We start from the raw sequence: 19,701 nt of genomic DNA, 5'->3' as shown, positions 1-19,701 counted from the left end.
CGGCCAACCGAAATAGGGCTCACCCAAACTCAATTTCCGACCTTCTCCTCGAGCAGCCTTCCTCCCCGGCTTAACGTCCCTTGAACGCCGCGCACGTTCTTCTCGCCCACCAGTGTACTCTTCCGCAGCTCTCTCGTCCTTCAGACGCACTGACCCAGTCGACTCCCTTCCCGTGTCATCCTTCTTACTAGCTGCATCTTCCGCTCGACTTCCTGCGTTCCTAAGCTCCTACACACTCAGACACAAGGATCAAACACAAAGCAGGACCCAACCAACTTAGTTGATCACATCAAAACAACCACGAGGTCCAACAATCTCCCCCTTTTTGATGTGCATCAACCCAAGTTCAAGTTAGGGTAAAAATAGACAAAAGGTAATTAAGTAACATGTTAAGCATAAATTTGCAATAAATAAAATTGCAACTATTTAATTAAGAGTTAAATAGAATTTTTCAAAAATGTTTAAACTCAGAGTTTAAACTCTCTCTCCCCCTAAACTTGTACCTATCTCTCCCCCTTTGATCATATCAAAAACGGGGTAATAATAAGAGAATATGAATTTTTATAATATTCCAAAAAATTTCTAGGTAGACTAAATTTTTTTAGAATTTTTCAAAAAAAATTCTAAATTAAAATATTTTTTTTTTAAATTTTCCAAAAAAAATTCTAAGAAAAAAAAAACTTTTAAAGTATTATTTAATTCTAGTTTTAATGTTTTTTCAGAAATTAAACATTTTATTTTAATATTTCAGCTTCCAGGTCGTGACGAAACACTAGGCCTTCTTGGTTATTAGAGCAATAATCACTTCCTTAGACAAAGCCTCATAAAGAAATTTTAACGTTTAATTTTCTTGCTGGAAGTTTTAATAATAAAATAAATTTATTCTAATAAGGCTTTTGGAACCCAATAGAGGTTCCTTCCTACTGGATTAATCAGAAACATAGGGGGTATATAATTCTTGGGAATTTTCCTAAGTTGACATTGATGATGTTTAACATACCAGTTTAATTTTCCATAAATCTTAGGTTTTGATTTTTGAAACATATTTGTTTTAAAACATGCATCAGTCTTCGTTTTTTCAATTTCATCTTTCAATTTTGTATTTTCTAATTTCAAATGTTCATTTTCCTTTTCTAATTCATCTAACTCTTTAGAAAGGGCTTTAATAAAGCAAAAGGAGTGAGTAGGGGTAAGATTACACACCTGACTTACCTGACTTGGTGATGCTCCCCCTTTACTGCAGCTTTCCTCTTCTGATGTTCCTCCCCCGTCATCTATGCTCATTTCTGTGCTTGACTCTTCTTCCAGCTGATGGTTAGCGATTAGCGCTAACCCCGAGAATTCTTCGACGTCTAATTCAGAGGATGAGTCTGACCATGTGACTTTCAGGTTCTTGTGTTTGGAGAAAGATTGTCGCTTTTCCTTTACTTTTTCCTTTTCCCTCAAGTTTGGGCAGTCATCTTTGATGTTCCCCTCTTCGTTGTAGTTGTAGCAACGAACCGTTCTTCTCTTTCGCTCATGCCTCTTTGTCTGCGATCTAAATTTATTATAATTAAAAAACTTATTGAAACGCTTTACCAGTAGTGCCGCTTCAGATTGGTCGATCTAAATTTATTACAAGTTCGTCGTTCTGATTGAATTAATTTGCTTCTGGACCAAGGCTATATTTATAGCCTTGGTCGGGGCGCCTGGAAGGGTTCCGGGCGCCCTGGGGGGATAAAACTTTATCCCCCAACGTTCAGATCGAGTTTGACTCGATCTGGTCAAAAGCCACATTCCGGGCGCCCCGGAGGGGTCCGGGCGCCCCGGATGGTTCCGGGCGCCCCAGACCCCAAAAGTCAACTCTGGTTGACTTTTTCCGTCCGGTCGCTTTGCTTCGGTTCAGCTCGTCTCGGTCCGGGTCTTCTGTTCCGGCTCCACTAGCTTGGGTTATCTCAGCCATTCGGAATAGGGCTCACCCGAACCCATGTTCCGGCCTTCTCCTCGAGCAGCCTTCCTTCCCGGTTTCTCGTCCCTCGAACGCCGCGCACGTTCTTCTCGTCCACCGGTGTACTCTTCCGCGGACACCTCGTCCCTCGGACGCACCGAGCCCGTCGGCTCTCTCCCGTGCCGTCCTTCTCGCTAGCCGCGTCTTCCGCTCGACTTCCTGTGTTCCTAAGTTCCTGCACACTTAGACACAAGGGTTAAATAACGCAGGACCTAACTTAACTTGTTTGATCACATCAAAACACCTCGGGGTTCCAACAATCTCCCCCTTTTTGATGTGAGCAACCCAAGTTAAGCTAGAGAAAAACAGATGTAATAAAAACAATTTATTTATAATTAAGTCCAAAGATATTTCATAAAAAAAGTTTATATACCTCCCCCTAGACTAGACTTAACATTCTTCTCCCCCTTTGATCACATTAAAAAATAGGGGTTCTTTAAACAAGTCTAAGGTAAAAAAATTTAAGTGAATTTTCATAAAAACTTTCTAAGGCAATTTTCAGAAAATTTCTAAGTCAATAATTTTCAGAAATTTTCTAAGTCAAAATAAAAAAAAATTTAATTTAAAAAAAATTATTATAAATTATATCAATTGAATAACTCTTTTAAAGCATTAGGTTAATTAAATTAATGCTTTTGCAGTTAGTCAATTAAACTTTTCATTTCGATACTTGGCTTCCAGGTCGTGGCGAGGCACTAGGCCTTCTTGGTTATTGGAGCAACAACCACTTCCTTAGACAAAGCCTCATAATGAAATTAGTCGTTTAATTTCCTTGCTGAAAATGCTAAGTTAAATTAAACAGGTTTTTGGAACCCAGTAGAGGTTCTTACCTACAGGGTTAACCAAGTATTTCCTAGGTACATAAATTTTTGATATATTTCTAATTTGACTTTGATGAAATCTATAGTACCAATTTAAACCTCTATAATTTCTAAAAGTAGAAATATTTGAACTTTTATATTTTTTCAATCTTTCTATTTCTTCTTTTAGTTTTTCATTTTCAATTTTTAATTTTTCAAAGTCCTCTATAAGACATGATTTTGCTAAAATTCCTTTTGTTTCCAAAATTTCATTTTTTAATTTGGCATTTTCTTTTTCTAATTTATACATGGATTTAGTCATTGCCTTAATGCCAGAGTAAAGTTGATCAGGGGGTAAGAGGCATACCTCACTTACCATGTCAGACTTAAAGCCTGAATCTCCCCCTGCTTCCTCGAGGTCGCTCCCTCTTCATCGTTGCTCGATTCGATATACTTTGTCCATCGTAGCTTGCCATCAGTGCTATCCCGCCTATTCTTGAGCTTGATTCAGATGAAGAAGTGTCATCCCAAGTTGCTTTTAGGTTGTGTTTCTTGGGAGACTTCCTTTTGTCCTTTTTGATTTCTGGGCGTCTTCTCTTATGCTGACACTCGTAGCATCGCACCTTTCTTCCTCCTTTTTGATTCTTTTATTCTGCATTTTAAATTTATTAGACCTAAAGAATTTTTAAAATTTCTTACCATATGCGCTTCTTGATCCGTCCGAGTGAGATCGATTCATCCTTGATGTGTTTAGCTTTGAGCTAGGTTGTATCCTTTGTCCTTCCTGCACATCTAGTTTCGTGTAACTTCAAGATAGAAAAGCATTCCTCTAATGTACTTACCTCCGGGTCCTTTGAGATGTAGTAGGCGTCGATGATTGACGTCCACTCTAGGATTCCGGGAAAGGCGTTGAGTGCGTATCGGAAGGCATCCCTATTTGTTACTGTTTCACCAAGGTTGGTGAGACTAGTGATCAGTTCTTTTACCTTTGCATGTAGACGAGCTACCTTTTCTCACCTTTCTCCAAGCGGATGTTCATTAGTTTGTTTCGGAGGATGTCCCTTCTAGCGAGTTTCGCTTCGGATGTGCCTTCGTGGAGTTCTAGAAACTTCTTCCAAAGTTCTTTAGCTGATGAGTAGCTTCCGATGCGGTTTACTTCCTGAGGCGGTAATACGCTTAGCAGGTGATGTTCCGCACGGCTGTTTGCTACGAACTCATTCTGCTCTTTTTTTGTCCAATTGCTTTCTTCTTTTTCTTCACCGTTCTGATTTGTTGGAGCTACAAAACCGTATTTCATAATAAAATAAATTTCAATCTCGGTTTTTAGAAATACCTCCATACGACGCTTCCAGTCTGTGAAGTTCCCCTCGAATTTTGGTGGAACGATGCTTGGTCCGGCCATCTTTGTTGCTTCGATCGGCGGTTAGTCCTCCTGAAGCGTTCTTGCTCTGATACCACTTGTAGGTCCCTTTGGAGGCCGGCAAGAGGGGAGGGGTGAATTGCCCTACAAATTAAAACACGAACCTTTCTCGGATTTCAACTATATAATGAACACTTGTAATAAATAAATAAAAGAGACTAAGTAAAGAAAAACAGACACCAGAGTTTTACTTGGTTTGCAATCAGGGGATTGCTAATCCAAGGAATGTAAGCGCACTATCTGATTCTCCTCTGGGCGGAGTAGCCTCTGTTGAACGTACAAGAAGAAAAGTAAAGCACAGTTGATTACAAGTGAGTTCATTTAAAAGCTTCTAGACCAAGACTATATTTATAGCCTTGGTCGGGGCGCCTGGAAGGGTTCCGAGCGCCCTGGGGGGATAAAACTTATCCCCCAACGTTCAGATCGAGTCAAAACTCGATCTGGTCAAAAGCCACATTCCGGGCGCCCCGGATGGTTCCGGGCGCCCCGGAGGGGTCCGGGCGCCCCGGATGGTTCCGGGCGCCCCGGACCCCAAAAGTCAACTCTGGTTGACTTTTTCCGTCCGGTCGCTCTGCTTCGGTTCAGCTCGTCTCGGTCCGGGTCTTCTGTTCCGGCTCCACTAGCTTGGGTGATCTCGGCCATCCGGAATAGGGCTCACCCGAACCCATGTTCCGGCCTTCTCCTCGAGCAGCCTTCCTTCCCGGTTTCTCGTCCCTCGAACGCCGCGCACGTTCTTCTCGTCCACCGGTGTACTCTTCCGCGGACACCTCGTCCCTCAGACGCACCGAGCCCGTCGGCTCTCTCCCGTGCCGTCCTTCTCGCTAGCCGCGTCTTCCGCTCGACTTCCTATGTTCCTAAGTTCCTGCACACTTAGACACAAGGGTTAAATAACGCAGGACCTAACTTAACTTGTTTGATCACATCAAAACACCTCGGGGTTCCAAGAGAATGTTCGCGCCGGCCATCGTCCTGATCTTTGTGCTTCAGTCGGCGGTTAGTCCTTCTGAAGCTGTCGGTCTCTGATACCACTTGTTGGTTCAGCGGAGGCCAGTAAGAGGGGGGTGAATTGCTTGAAAAAAAAACTATACCTTCCTCGTTCTTTTAACTCAAAAATGCAATAGCAATAATAAAATAACTGAAAAAAAAAGAAACAGAAATAAAATAGAGACTCAACAGTTAACTTGGTTACAACCAAGAAGGTTGTTAATACAGGGCGAGGAAAAGCGCACTAGAAAAAGTTTCCTTTACTGAAGGCGGAGAAGCCTTTTACACTCTAACAGCTCAGAACTATTGCTAGAAATGAATACAGAGTTGATTGAACAATTGATGATTAATTCCTAGCTCCATGGGCCTTTATATAGCCTCTAAAAATTCTATCTCGGATGTTCAAGGCGCCTCCAATAGAGGTCCAAGGTGCCTCCATCGAGTGGGTGGATAAAACTTTATCCGAAATCTCAACTGCCACTTTGACCAGGTCCGAGGCGCCTCCAACAAGCATTGAAGGCGCCTTCAAGATGAAGGCACCTTCAAGCTTTGATGAAGGCGCCTTGAGCTTGAATTCCAGCTCACTTTTTCTTTCGCTTTGACTTCCGAAGCTCCGTTCTTTTGGGTGATTACGGCCAACCGAAATAGGGCTCACCCGAACCCAATTTTCGGCCTTCTCCTCGAGCAACCTTCCTCCCCGGCTTAACGTCCCTCGAACACCACACACATTCTTCTCGCCCACCGGTGTACTCTTTCGTAGCTCTCTCATCCTTCAGACGCATCGAGCCCATCGGCTCCCTTCCCGTGTCGTCCTTCTCGCTAGCTGCGTCTTCCACTCGACTTCCTGTGCTCCTAAGCTCCTGCACACTCAGACACAGGGATCAAACACAAAGCAGGACCCAACCAACTTGGTTGATCATATCAAAATAACCACGGGTCCAACAGATTTAGAGTTAGAACTCGCTAATTTAACATTGTTTGTGCTAACCAATAGGAAGAGACACAATGATGAAAATAGTCCTTAGAATGATGACTACTTGTATAAGTTCATTAAAAAAACAATTATTACCTCCACCAATTGGCATAGTTGGTACTTGCATGGGTATTTAATCCAATAGGTGTTGGGATCGATTTTCAGCGGATGCAAAATGTCTCATTAGGTGTTTGATCTCCCTTATACAAAGGGCTGATGTGCAAGGGGAAAATGTCCTTTATGATTTACCTGCTTGTATCTTATCATGGGATCGACGATATTGTGCCGTTTTAGATAAGCGATATCACCTTTGCTTAAAGAGCAATTACTCTTGATTTAAAAATCAGGAAGAAAAAGATCTTTGGAATCCTAGATTTGCACCTACTCCTAGATCATACGATCGGAATTTAGAGCCAGCACAACACTAGATCTAGCTCTTATTTCACCCCAAATGTATAGATCTCGTGCCTTTCCACTAGATCATAATAGGATCAAAGCAAACGATCTAGGAAGACCACAATGGCGATCATCGCACTCACCAAGAAACCAAGTGCAAAAGGAACAAGGATAGCAGCAACTATAAAATTGCCTCCTTGATTACAACTACAATCATATTATTTGATGCTAATCTCACCACCTGAGTATGATTCTCTTGTAGAGGTGCAGTATTTGAGCATATAATGTATGTGATGACGATGCCGGTGAAGAAGAGTTGGCCGTTGGAGCAGGGGGAACTGGCGAACTCCAGTGATCAATTGTGGGCTTTTGCGTCGTGTTGTTCCTAGTACTTGTCACTCGCCATTTTCTTGTAATGACACTCCATGTTGTAGAGACGCTACTCACTCTCGAGGAACATATAACAATCGATGTTGTAGCATGAAGCTTCCTAGACCTGGGGGCCCGTGTCATCATTGAGGACGATGGTGATTTTGAGATCGATGTAGCCGTGATCGTGATCCTACTGGCCGATCAACTTAGGCTGATGCACCATTTGTAGGACCGTTGCGGCCAGCTAGAAGGGGGTTGTTGGATAGTCCTATAAAATAAAAAACAAACAACCCTTCCTCGAACTCATTAAGCTAACACTTGTAAAATAAACAAAGCAAATAAATAAAAAAACATAAAGTTAGAGACACAAGATTTACTTGGTTACAACCGATGTGGTTGTTAATCCAAGGAAGATAAAGCCCACTATTAATCTCCTTCAGGCGGAGAAGCCTCTTACAACGTTGAAGCGCAGACACAGAAGCTTAACTACAACTCTAAAGCATACAAGCATTGGAATTTGACTCGATCTGGTCAAATTCCAGGTCCGGGCGCCCGGAGCAGCTCGGGGCGCCCCGAGCTGGTCCGGGCGCCCCAGACAGTTCCGGGCACCCCGGACCCTAAGTCAACTCTGGTTGACTTTTTTCGCATCGGTCTGGGTCTTCAACTCCGGTTCGGCTCGCTTGGGTGATCTCTGCCATCCGGAAAAGGGCTCACCCGAACCCAGGTTCGGGTCTTCTCGAGCGGGCTTCCCTCCGGCTTCTCGTCCCTCGGAATCGCCGCGTGTTTCCTTCTCGTCCACCGGCGTACTCATCCGTAGTCTTCGTCCCTCAGACGCACCGCGTGACATCCTTCTCGCTAGCTGCGTCTCTTACTCCCCGAGCAATCTTCCACTCCGGCTTTCGTCCCTCGGAACCACCGCACGCTTCTTTCTCGTCCGCCGGTGTACTCTTCCGCAGCACCTCGTCCCTCGGACTGTCGTCCTTCTCGCTAGCTGCGTCTTCCGCTCGACTACCTGTGCTCCTAAGTTCCTGCACACTTAGACACAAGGTTAGAAATACATAGGACCTAACTTAACTTGTTGATCACACCAAAATAACCTTGGGGTTCCAACAATCTCCCCCTTTTCGGTGTGATCAACCCAAGTTAAGCTAGGGTTAAAATAGACATTAAATAAAATTAAGTAAATTAACTTAATTTGCAATGTAAGGGCAAAAAGACAGAAACATTAAATTTCAAAAAATTGCAATTTTCAATAAAATTTGCAATTTTCAATTTTCAATTTTTTACCTCTCCCTAGACTTATACTTTTTCTTCTTCCCCTTTGATCACATAAAAAATTGGGGTTGCAAGAAAAATCTAAGGGTTGAGACTTAGAAATTTTATAAGAATCTATTTCAATGATTTTCTGGAAAATATCTAAGTCAAGAAAATTTTCTAAGTCAAAAATAACTTTTGAAAAATTTCTAAGCATTAGTTATCAAGAAAAAACTTTCTAAGCCGAAAACTTTATGCAAGAAAATTTTTAAACAATTTTTGAGAATATTTAAAAAAATTCTATGCATTTATTTAATTTTTAATTCTCATGATTTTATCAGAAAGTTTTAAATTTTCATTTTAATTTATCATAACTTCTTAAATCATAATTTTTCAGATTTAAGGCAATAAATATTAAACATGCTAAAAATTTTATTCGATCTTTTAACATGTCATTTTCTGTTATTTTTTGATTTTCTACTTCACAAAAATATTTCAATAACTTAAATTCTAACTTGATAAAAATTTTCGACAATATAATTTGTAAAAATTCTTTCGGCAATATGCAAAATTCGTTTGAAGAAATATTTTGTAATTTGCAAGAATTTTTTAACAAAAATTCTAATTTGCAGGAATCTATTAATAACAAATTTCTTAATTCGAAAAACTTTTTCGATGACTCAATTTCTAATTCACAAAACTTTTTCGAGAAACTAATTTGTAATTCGAAAAAATATTCGAAGAAAGTTTTCGACAATTTTTTTGATTTGCAAAATTCTTTTGACAAAATAATTTGTGAATCGTAAGAATCTTTTGTCAAAGCATTTTGCGATTCGAAGAATTTTTTCGATGAGTTAATTACTTGTTCAGAAGGTGGACACCATACCTGACTTACCTTGTCAGCAGTTGATTATCCCCCTATCGAGTTGCTTTCTTCTGAAGTCTCTCCCCCTTTATCGGTGCTCATCTGGGATGAGCTTTCTGTAGCTTCGGGATGGAGTTTGGCTGTCTCGACAGTTTCTTCATTCTCGGACTGTTCTGTCGGCGGCTTGATGTCCATTGAGTTGCCGGCTTCCAAAGGTTCTTCGTAGAGCTTTAAGAACTTCTTCCAAAGTTCTTTTGCGCTTTCGTATTCTCCGACTTTATTGATATCTTCATTTGGTATTACAGTTAGAATGTGAAATTTAGCTCGCGCGTTTGCCATAAACTCCTTACGTTGCTTGTGGGTCCAGAGATGTTTATCGATTTCTTCTCCGTAAGCGTTCTTCGATTCTTCATAATCAAATTCCATTATTAAAGAAATACCAAAATCTAAATTTAAATATACCTCCATTTTTTGTTTCCAAACGGCAAACTCCCCCTCGAATGCTGGTGGGTAGTCACTAGCTCCGACCATAGTTTTGTTGCTTCAGACGACGGTTAGTCCTTCTGAGGCGTCTCAGCTCTGATACCACTTGTAGGACCGTTACGGCCGGCTGGAAGGGGTTTGTTGGATAGTCCTGTAAAATAAAAAACGAACAACCCTTCCTCGAACTCTTTAAGCTAACACTTGTAAAATAAACAAAGCAGATAAATAAAAAATATAAAGTTAGAGACACAAGATTTACTTGATTACAACCCATGTGGTTGTTAATCCAAGGAAGATAAAGCCCACTATCAATCTCCTTCAGGCGGAGAAGCCTCTTACAATGTTGAAGCGCAGACACGGAAGCTTAACTACAACTCTAAAGCATACAAGCGTTGGAAATGATTACTTGGAGTTCGTTGAAAAGCTTCTGGACCAAGACTATATTTATAGCCTTGGTCGGGGCGCCCCGAAGGGGTTCCAGGCGCCCTGGGGGGATAAAACTTTATCCTCAACGTTCAGATCGAGTTTTGACTCGATCTGGTCAAATTCTAGGTCTGGGCGCCCGGAGCCATTGCGGGCGCCCCGGGCTGTTCCGGGCGCCCCGGACCCTAAGTCAACTTCGGTTGACTTTTTTCGCCTCGGTCCGGGTCTTCAACTCTGGTTCCGCTCGCTTGGGTGATCTCTGCCATCCGGAAAAGGGCTCACCCGAACCCAGGTTCCGGTCTTCTCGAGCGGGCTTCCCTCCGGCTTCTCTTCCCTCGGAATCGCCGCGTGTTTCCTTCTCGTCCACCGGCGTACTCATCCGCAGTTTTCGTCCCTCGGATGCACCGCGTGTCGTCCTTCTCGCTAGCTGCGTCTCTTACTCCCCAAGCAATCTTCCGCTCCGGCTTTCGTCTCTCGGAACCACCACACGCTTCCTTCTCGTCCGCCGGTGTACTCTTCCACAGCACCTCGTCCCTCGGACTGCCGTCCTTCTCGCTAGCTGCGTCTTCCGCTCGACTACCTGTGCTCCTAAGCTCCTGCACACTTAGACACAAGGTTAGAAATACATAGGACCTAACTTAACTTGTTGATCACACCAAAACAACCATGGGGTTCCAACACCATTGTGATCGATCGACCAACCAAAGGAGAGGGCAGATTAGGGACGAGGAGGAGGAGGAGGAAGGGCAGGAATTGGGGTGTAGCCTATGGAGGGTAATTTTGGGTATATATTTTTGTTAACCCCGAAATCATAGAAAATTTTACACTTTCAAGGTATGTTGATTCTAGGTTGTATCCCTCATTTATTAACATGATAGATATGCTCTATTACTGAAAATTGCTCATTACATAAACCAAATAAGATTTTGGTTGATAACATTGGATAGATAACTAAGGTTATCAATAATAACATAGAACCAAATGCATCCTAAGTAGAATTTGACTATAATAGATCAAGAAACATAATAACAAATTAAGTTCTTTTGATATTGTCTATGGGCGGAACCCATCCGAGATATTGTATTTAGCCCCTGTCCCTTGTATAGGATGATTCAGTCCTAAAGCTGATGAGAGACAAAGCATTTTTAGGGCATTTATGAGCAGGTGAAACTACTATTCATTATAATAATACCAATTATAAGATTTGGGTTGATGGTCATCATTGTCAAGTTCTTTTTTATGTTGGTGATTTTGTGTAGACTGTATTAACTTGTGATTCTTTCTCTGCTGACAAATATAATAAGCTTAAAGATCAGAAGATTGAGCCATGTGAAATACTGTAGAATCAATGATAATGCATATAGGTTACACCTTCCTAGTCACTTAGACTTCTTATGTCTTAATGTGAAACACTTTGATTCCTTGTTCTGTGGATGTAGATGAGACTAATATAAATTCGAGGGTGAGTTCTTTTCAACACAGGGAGACTGACATAGGAGGTGTTGACTTCACCGTATCATAACTTTTAACTCGGGTATCAAAACGAGATGACTTATTGTGCGAATCAAAACCCGTTAGGAGATCTATATTTGTTACCGAGTGAAACCTATAATTATCCAAGTTTAGGGTTCAAAAACATCGTTTAGGGTCTTTTTGGAGGCTATAAGCATTTTTTTTACTATTTTGATCATTTTTAGATTTTTTTTGGTATTTAATGGTATTTCCATCTTTTACAAGTTAGGATTTGGGGTTTATATAAACTTTTGTCTAGTTGATGTTAGAGATTATCTTATGTTATTGAATAAAACTCTTTTTTTTTTCATAAAATCAAGATGTGGTGGTTTCTCTTTGTTTGTCAATTACTCCACAATTCCTCTCTAGCTTTAGCTTGTAGAATAATCATTATTCTACTCGGTGTCAGGTATAGGATAATCGCTATTCTACACTGTATCAGGTACTAAGGATATTTTATGCTAAAACCACAACATCAAATGCCAAAGAATGAATGATATACCATTAATTAATGACTATAAAATGGAAACATGTTGAGAATGTTGAATTAGCAAATTACTGAACCACGTAGTTAAAATTTCAAAATATCCAAATCATGTAGGTAAGTTTGTAGATGCCCAAATCATGTACCTGATTTCGTATTTGCCCCTCATCCATGTCACATACTCATCCGAATTAGAGAAAAAAATAAACAATCTAAAAACAAATTTTGATCCGAACCACGTTTTTATATTTTCTACCACCCAAGATCACAAGATAGAACACGTCATTGGAACCCTAGCTCCACGATAGTCTTAGAAGAGAAGAAGATGGTGTGCTGAACATATTCACCGGTAAAAAAAATTCAACAAGAGATTAGCTTGGAACTTAGGGATATGTTTTCTAGACTGAGTTAGGGCTTACCAGAGAAAGGATAGTCTAAGTGAACGCTAGAGAAGGAGGCGATGTTTCCCAATCGATTGCATTACTGTAGCAATCGATTATGGATACTTCTATGACGATAAACAATTTTCACAATCGATTATGTTGTTGTAGCAATCGATTCGAGTTGAGAAAGTTCATTGCTCTCATATGTGTATCACATTGATGTTTGAGGGCATGGTCATATTCAGGAGCACTAGTCGAGCACATAGAACCTGGTTTAGTGTTATTCCAAGGTCTCTAGATCCATCAGTCGATTTTAGATAAAATTGGCTAATGAACCTAGAGACCTCGGAATGACACAAAACCAAAGCTCGGCCAGTGCTCCTGAATATAACCATGCCCTCAACCATCATTTCGATATATTATTTTGAGAGCAGTAATTTTTTTAATACGAATTAGGCACAAGAAATGATGTTAAAAACTTAGTAAAAATGATACGATAATGATAATCACTAAGCTACACCATAATTGAGATTCTTGGACTTCCTTATTTTTGAAGATATATAATTTTTTATTTTTGAATTGTTAACTTCCATCAGTCAATTTTGTCTAAAATAGACTAATATCTAGAGACCTCAAAATGACACAAAATTAGAACCATGTTAATGGGCAATGCTTCTGAATATTACTATACCCTCAAACATCATTATGATACACTGTATTGAGAGAAAATTTTTTTGAATATTAATCGGGTACTAGAAATGATATCAAAAGCTTAATATAAATGATATAACAATGATAATAACTGAACTACACCACATCCTTATACTTCCCTATTTATGAAGATATACAATTTTAAATTTTTTGAATTGGTAAGGTCCATAAGTCGGTTTTATCCAAAATTGGTTCATGGACTTGGAGACCTTAGAATGACATGAAACCTGACCTATGTGCTCTAGCAGTGCTCCTGAAAATAACAATATCCTCAAACATCATTTTGATACATTATTTTGAGAGCATCTATTTTTAAAACACAAATTGGGCATAAAAAATATTGTTGGATCGAAAGCGCTAGAGGGGAGGGGAGGGGAGGGGAGGGGGATAAATAGCGCTCCTGGCTTTCACTCGTTTCGATTTCGTAAAGACGACAAGTAACGCAGCGGAAATAATAAAATAAACAACACGTGAACACAAGAGATTTACTTGGTTCAGAGTCTTGGGTGACTCCTACTCCAAGGCTCGCGATCGTTGATCACTTTCTGTAGGTAACAACTATATCTCGCAAAATTATTACAATCTAAGTACAATCAAAAGTAGTAAAAATTATATCGACAACAAGAAATGCTAAATCTGAAGCTCCGGGTTGTCGGGATGTTGCTACAGTAGTTCTGGAACATTTCTTGAGCAGCACACGGAAGAAGGATCGCTTGTTCATTTTTTCTTAAAGGAGCTACTCGAACTCCTATTTTATACAGTGCTGGAGGCGCCTCCAACACCATCCAAGACGCCTCCAAGCTTCCCGAGTCAGCCGTGTGGATCAGCAACAAACTAGTCGCACTTCATCCACTTGAAGGCGCCTTCAAGCCACTCCAAGGCGCCTCCAAGCCGTGGTCCAAGGCGCCTTCAATCCCCATGAAGGCGCCTCCAGCTCCTCTGGACAGATGTCTTCGGCTTGCACCCGAGGCGCCTCCAAGCTCCATGGAGGCGCCTCGGACAATATTCATCCGAGGCTTAACTTGTTCCTTTTGTACCTGCAAGATATGTTAGTCCCAAAACAACATCGTACCCTACAAGACAAAGTTAGAACAGATTTAAACATGATAAATTAAATGTTTCACAGTCATCGGACTGCCCGGGTCTGACTTCGGATTTTCGACCGGAAACCCTAGGTCGACCCGACGCTTACTGTTCCCTCTACGGGGAACGCATCCTCACCTACTCCCCTCAGGAGAGATTACCTGGTGTCAGTCCGGTCCTCCAGATCGACTGGACTTTTTGCCTAGGGTTACCACCCCCTAGGGCTTAGGGTTACCGCACCCTAGGGTTTTCTTTCACCTAGGGTTACCACCCCCTAGGACCTAAGGTCATCGCCCCTTAGGTTTTTTCACCTGCCTAACCGCAGTTAGGACTTTCCTGAAATCTTATTTAAGCACATTAGATAATAATGAATCTTAACTTTGAATCCCTTTATCATTATCAAAACTTAGATTCAATCGTCGGATGCTTCCGTACCAACAAATATAAATGATACGGTAATGATAATTATGGAACTAAATCGTAATTGATCAGATCCTTGGACTTCCCTTTTTTAAAAATATAAAATTTTTATTTTTTCAAATTGCTAAGGTTTATAAACAGGTTTTGGATAAAACTGGATGATAAACCTAAAAATCTAGAATGACACGAAATCGGAATCCATATGCTTGGATAATGCTCCTAAATATAATCATGTCCTCAATGTCATTTCAATATATGCTTGGATAATGCTCCTAAATATAATCATGTCCTCAATATCATTCCAATATATTATTTTAAAAGTAGTGATTTTTTAAATAAAAATTGGGCGCGAGAAATGATGTCAAAAGTTCAATATAAATCAAACGAGATGATAATTGAGATCCTTGAACTACCTTATTTTTAAAGATATAATTTTTTTTAATTACTAAGGACCATAATTGATTTTATTCGAAATCGGCTGATGAATTTAGAGATATCGGAATGATATGAAATCAAAATATATATGCTCGAGCAACCATGTCCTCAAACATTATTATGATACATCATATTAAGAGTAGTAATTTTTAATATGAATTTAGAAATGAGGTCAAATGCTCAATATAACAATGATAATAATTAAATTACGCCACAATTAAGATCTTTCGACTTCCCTATTTACGTAGATATAAATTTTTTTGATTTTTTTTTAAATTTCTAAAGTTCATCATTTTGGATAAAATCGATTGATGAACCTAGAGATCTCAAAATAACACGAAATAAGAACCTATGAGCTTGGGCAGTGAGCATTTAGCCAAAGCGGAGAAAAAAAACAAGGGAGAAGGGAACTAAGCCGAAGCAGAAAATTGTAACGCGGCGATTGGACGAAACTAACTAAAGTGGGAGAGGCGGAACTATGTGGATCACGGCCCCGCCGAGAAGTCCATAGACGCGACCTCTAGGCTATTGGCGCGCTTCCCACGAAATCTGAGGCTAAATCGAGAAAGGAACAGACACGCTTTTCACCTTTTTGAGAGGCGAAATTTCCAGCAAAATTATAAAATCCATAAAATAAAATAGCTAAAAAATATTGTATTTGGAGCGGAAATCTAGCGAAGACCGAAGGAGAGCTCTGGTCTTCGATCGAGAAGAGGGCGAGGAAGCAGAATTTTGAGGAGCACGAGTAAACGGGAGACGCTTTTGGTTAAAATTCTATAAGATAGACAAACACTTAGATGATTGTATTGACTAGTGAAAAAATAGTCATAAAAGAATTGAAAACTAAAAAATAAAATAAAATAGACTCATTAATCTAAAAGATAGTAGCAATTTCACAATATTATTAGTTTATTTATTTCTCAAATCACATATATATTAAGGCATTGCCCTGATAAGACATACTCTTCTTACTGATATTTATTTATAGAAGAGTACTGGTCAATACTCTTAAATAGGGAAGGATTCAACCAATATGAGAGAGATGTTATCTTTCATCCTAGTGTTGGAATTGGTATAGGTATCGTTGTACTTGTATATGTCTTCCATGGTTCTTGAAAGGTTCAATATTATTTCAATTAAAGATCGAGCTACTTGCGTTGTTGGACGGAGGCATTCCTTGTTTAAATCCTTCCATGCTTGTTCCACCACCACTTGCAATTTCTCATGTGCCACTTTTGTACTTGTACCGTATTCTTTCATGTAACTTTCAACTGTCGAAGCGACATGGTCTCTCTCTTGCTCCCGCTACAAATTTTTAGAGAAATTGTTAGATATTAATTAATGTCATTAAACTTTTTATCAAAGGAAATGATTGAAACTAAAAAAAATAAAAAATAAAACCTCGTGTGATGCTATATCATCCATAAGTCTACAAATTATAGTGCATGATTTAAGGATCTTGGGGAAACTAGTAACCCATTCAAATGCCTCTTTTGTTGCATCTTCTCCCAGACCTACGAAAGAGACACATGTAATCGCAGGATACCCGGTGGATTTCAATGAAACACGTAGATGCTCCTCCAGTGTTGGCACATATCCTTCCGCACACCATTTAGCTTCTTGGAAATAAGATCTTGATAGATCTTTTATCTATATGAAATTTTTTAATGGAAAACAAATTTAATTAAACTCTATATGATTATGAAGTTAACAAGAGACAATATATATGCTATTGATGCACGTACCTCCTTGTGAAGATATGGTATGCGATATTTCTTATTGGGTTCTAGTTCATCTTCAAAATCTTTGTAAGTCTTTAGCAGCTTGAGATAAAAGTCTTTTAAGTATTCTGGTACATGTTCAACAGCTTGAGGTTCCCACCTAAATATAAAGAAATATTTAAAAATATGAGCTCATGATATTCGTAAAGCATTAAGGAGAATTAACGGAATGAATATGAGAAAAAAATTAACTATTGTATTGTTAGTATTTTGGTGTCTTCGAATGAGTTTATATATATATATATATATATTTTTGCTAAATTTTATTTCTATGAATGGATAGCACGACAATTATAATGGTGAAGGGTAGCCCGGTGTATGAAGCTCTCACTACGCGGGGTTCCACGGAAGGATCCATTGTACGCAGTCTTATCCTGCTTTTTACAAGAGGTTATTTCCAGAATTTGAATCCGTGATCTTTTGATCACAAAGCAATAATTTTACCGTTGCATTAAGGCTCCCCTTCAATTATAATGGTGAAGGAAATAAGAAAATATTAAAATATAAATAAGCAAGAAACAAACCTTTCGATTGCCTCGGTTAATAGTCTACTCTCTTCCAATGTGCTGTAGTTATCATAGATGTCATCCATAATTGACATGAGGGAAATAACTTTGCAAGTAATTATTCGTGGATGAGAGTATTGAGGTTCAAAATACACTCCAACTATCCAATAATAACATTCCACCACTCGATCACGGGCAAATTTTAAAGACTCAGTCAGTGCTAAATCATTCCACCATCTTTGAGTATATCATCCAAAGTGTGTACACATGGAAAATGAGTCAATTAGTTTAATCCACAAATACAAAACTTATAATTAGACAATTAATAAAACTAATCAATTATAATAGTGTATAAAAAATTAAGTGATGGTTCATTTTTTAATTGAATTGTATAGTCTTTAAGTTTTGATTATTTTCAAATGTCTAGCTTAATTATATCTCTATATATTTATATATAAGAATATAAGATTATATTATTTTGTGTATATTCATAGACACAGTAAACAATTTACTTACATTGTAATTTTCTTCACTTCCTCTTGATGAAGAGATTGTAGTAGATTGAAATCTAACTTTGCAAGTTCTAATATAGTATCATTTCGCATCACTTTCTCTTGATAAATAGGTATATATTTTCTCACCAAGAATCTTCTAGTCCTTGGATATAGTGGCGTTTCAAGGAAAAGAGACACCTCTGTTGCTAAAGGTGGTTCAAGTTCATCCAACATAGATTCAAGTTGGCACTTCGTAAAAGAAATAGCTTCGTCAAGTATCATCTCTTCATGTGTTCCGAGATAAGCCGCGTTGTATAAGCCTAGTAGTCCCTTTGCATCTCCATTCAAGGCCGACAGAAATCTTCCTTTATCATCTTTGAACTTGTTGAAAACATCTACAAGAATAGATAACTAATTTTATTTCTAACAATTTAATTATCTTAGTGGATATTATAATAATAAAAGTAAAAAAAATCAATTGTTTCATAATTATATATAAAATATTTATAATTCCAATTTTACTTTTAATAAAGTAGTTATTTATATTTATTATTTATATCATTACCTGGAGACGAAGTATATCCATGTTGCCTAAGCAATCTAAATCGAAGAGAAACTTCATAAAGCCCGTAATTCTCAACATCAGCTTCGTAAATCAATCTTAGTGCCGCAGTTATTTCTTTATCAAAATGATAATCCAATCCAAGAAGTTGAATCGAATCAACCAAAATCATAATTTGCAATCCGTCATGTGTTTCTTCGAATAGGTTTCTCACTCCATCTTTTAACTCTTCCACCCTCTTTATCATGTACTCCTGCATCATTGATCCAAACTCATTAGAAGTATATATATATATATATAAATCATGAACAAACATGAAAGGATTATAAAGCACGACCTTTTCTTCTTCGATGGGCAAACAAGAGTAGTTCCGGATGAAATAGTCACCCCAAACAGTAGGGTGATATTCAGCTGACTTACGAATAATTATCTCTTCCTTATCATCACCAACAAGGACCATCGACTGCCTCTCCATCAGTGATTAGCAAGTGTGACGACTTGAGTACTTGCTCACTTTTGCATTGGGTGCCTAGCTAATTCTCTTCTCTATTTATAATCGAACTTTTGTACTTCTTTAATTTCCCCTTTCCTCTAAAGGTTACAACTTTATTAATTAATTAATTAATTGGAATAAAACACACGAGGCAACCACTTGTGGAAAACTTTTTTTATCAGGTCACGGGCATGGCTGACAGCCACTGCCAGGTTGTTCTAGTATTTTATGGCCTCTCTATCTTCATTTTGTATTAGATTAGATCATCAAGTTTAGAAGTAGGTCTAGTTTTATACCATTTGTTTTAACTTGATCAGTGAGAACACTAGCTGATCAACTCGATATAATTGAAACCTAATTTTTAGACTCTTACTAATTATTTTCTCTCTCGTACAATCATGTAAATACTCTACTAATATATTTTATGTATATATGCATGCTGCTTATTTAGATAGTATGTTGCTTATTTAGATAATTGATATTCATATTGATATTACTCGCATGATTAATCATGTTTAAAAATATAATTATGTTTAGTTTGGTATGATCAACAAGGTGGGAAATGCTATTCCCTTTAGTTTGATGCAATTTGGATATTTTAAAAGTTGTTCTATATAATATGAAATTCAAATTATGTGATTCGGTAATTTATCATATTAAAAAATCAAGTTATTTTTTATCTTTTAAATATGTTTTTTTATATGAATTTTATTTTTTGTATTTATTTCTTTGTTAATAAAATTTTTGTAGCATGCATTATCTTTTAATTAAATATATTTAATTAAGGAATTCGCATAAGAGCATAAATAGAAGATTAGGGGAGCCGAGATCTCTTGGTAAAAAAAATGAATTAGGAGATGATCTCTTCTTAATTATGGTC

At 38.5% G+C, this 19,701-nt stretch overlaps 1 protein-coding gene across 2 annotated transcripts; it reads right to left on the bottom strand.

The window, feature by feature from the left end:
- Positions 1–15,865: 15,865 nt before the first annotated feature.
- LOC121989430 (alpha-humulene synthase-like) lies at positions 15,866–18,838 on the bottom strand. Of its 2 annotated transcripts, XM_042543494.1 has the most exons (7): positions 18,666–18,838; positions 18,332–18,581; positions 17,789–18,161; positions 17,291–17,509; positions 16,731–16,866; positions 16,387–16,635; positions 15,866–16,290 (listed from the first exon to the last, which is right to left on the bottom strand). In XM_042543494.1, the coding sequence occupies exons 1-7, from the start codon at positions 18,801–18,803 to the stop codon at positions 15,994–15,996; spliced, it is 1,662 nt and encodes a 553-aa protein (XP_042399428.1). In that variant the 5' UTR covers positions 18,804–18,838; the 3' UTR covers positions 15,866–15,993. The 2 variants fall into 2 exon arrangements, with proteins under 2 accessions (XP_042399428.1, XP_042399435.1); XM_042543501.1 differs by lacking the exon at positions 17,291–17,509.
- Between the last annotated feature and the right edge of the window lie 863 nt (positions 18,839–19,701).

Source organism: Zingiber officinale, chromosome 1B, assembly GCF_018446385.1.
Source record: "Zingiber officinale cultivar Zhangliang chromosome 1B, Zo_v1.1, whole genome shotgun sequence".
NCBI classification, from domain to species: domain Eukaryota; kingdom Viridiplantae; phylum Streptophyta; class Magnoliopsida; order Zingiberales; family Zingiberaceae; genus Zingiber; species Zingiber officinale.
The sequence above is the reverse complement of the archived record's forward strand: the minus strand, read 5'-3'. Positions and strand labels throughout refer to the sequence as shown.

Bases quoted from the DNA above. Each gene is read 5' to 3' on its own strand.
- LOC121989430 (XM_042543494.1), bottom strand. From the start codon at position 18,803: ATGGAGAGGCAGTCGATGGTCCTTGTTGGTGATGATAAGGAAGAGATA. The intron at 16,867-17,290 runs GTTTGTTTCTTG...CTTTATATTTAG, and splicing joins TTAACCGAGGCAATCGAAAG to GTGGGAACCTCAAGCTGTTG. The intron at 16,291-16,386 runs GTTTTATTTTTT...AAAAATTTGTAG, and splicing joins ATGATATAGCATCACACGAG to CGGGAGCAAGAGAGAGACCA.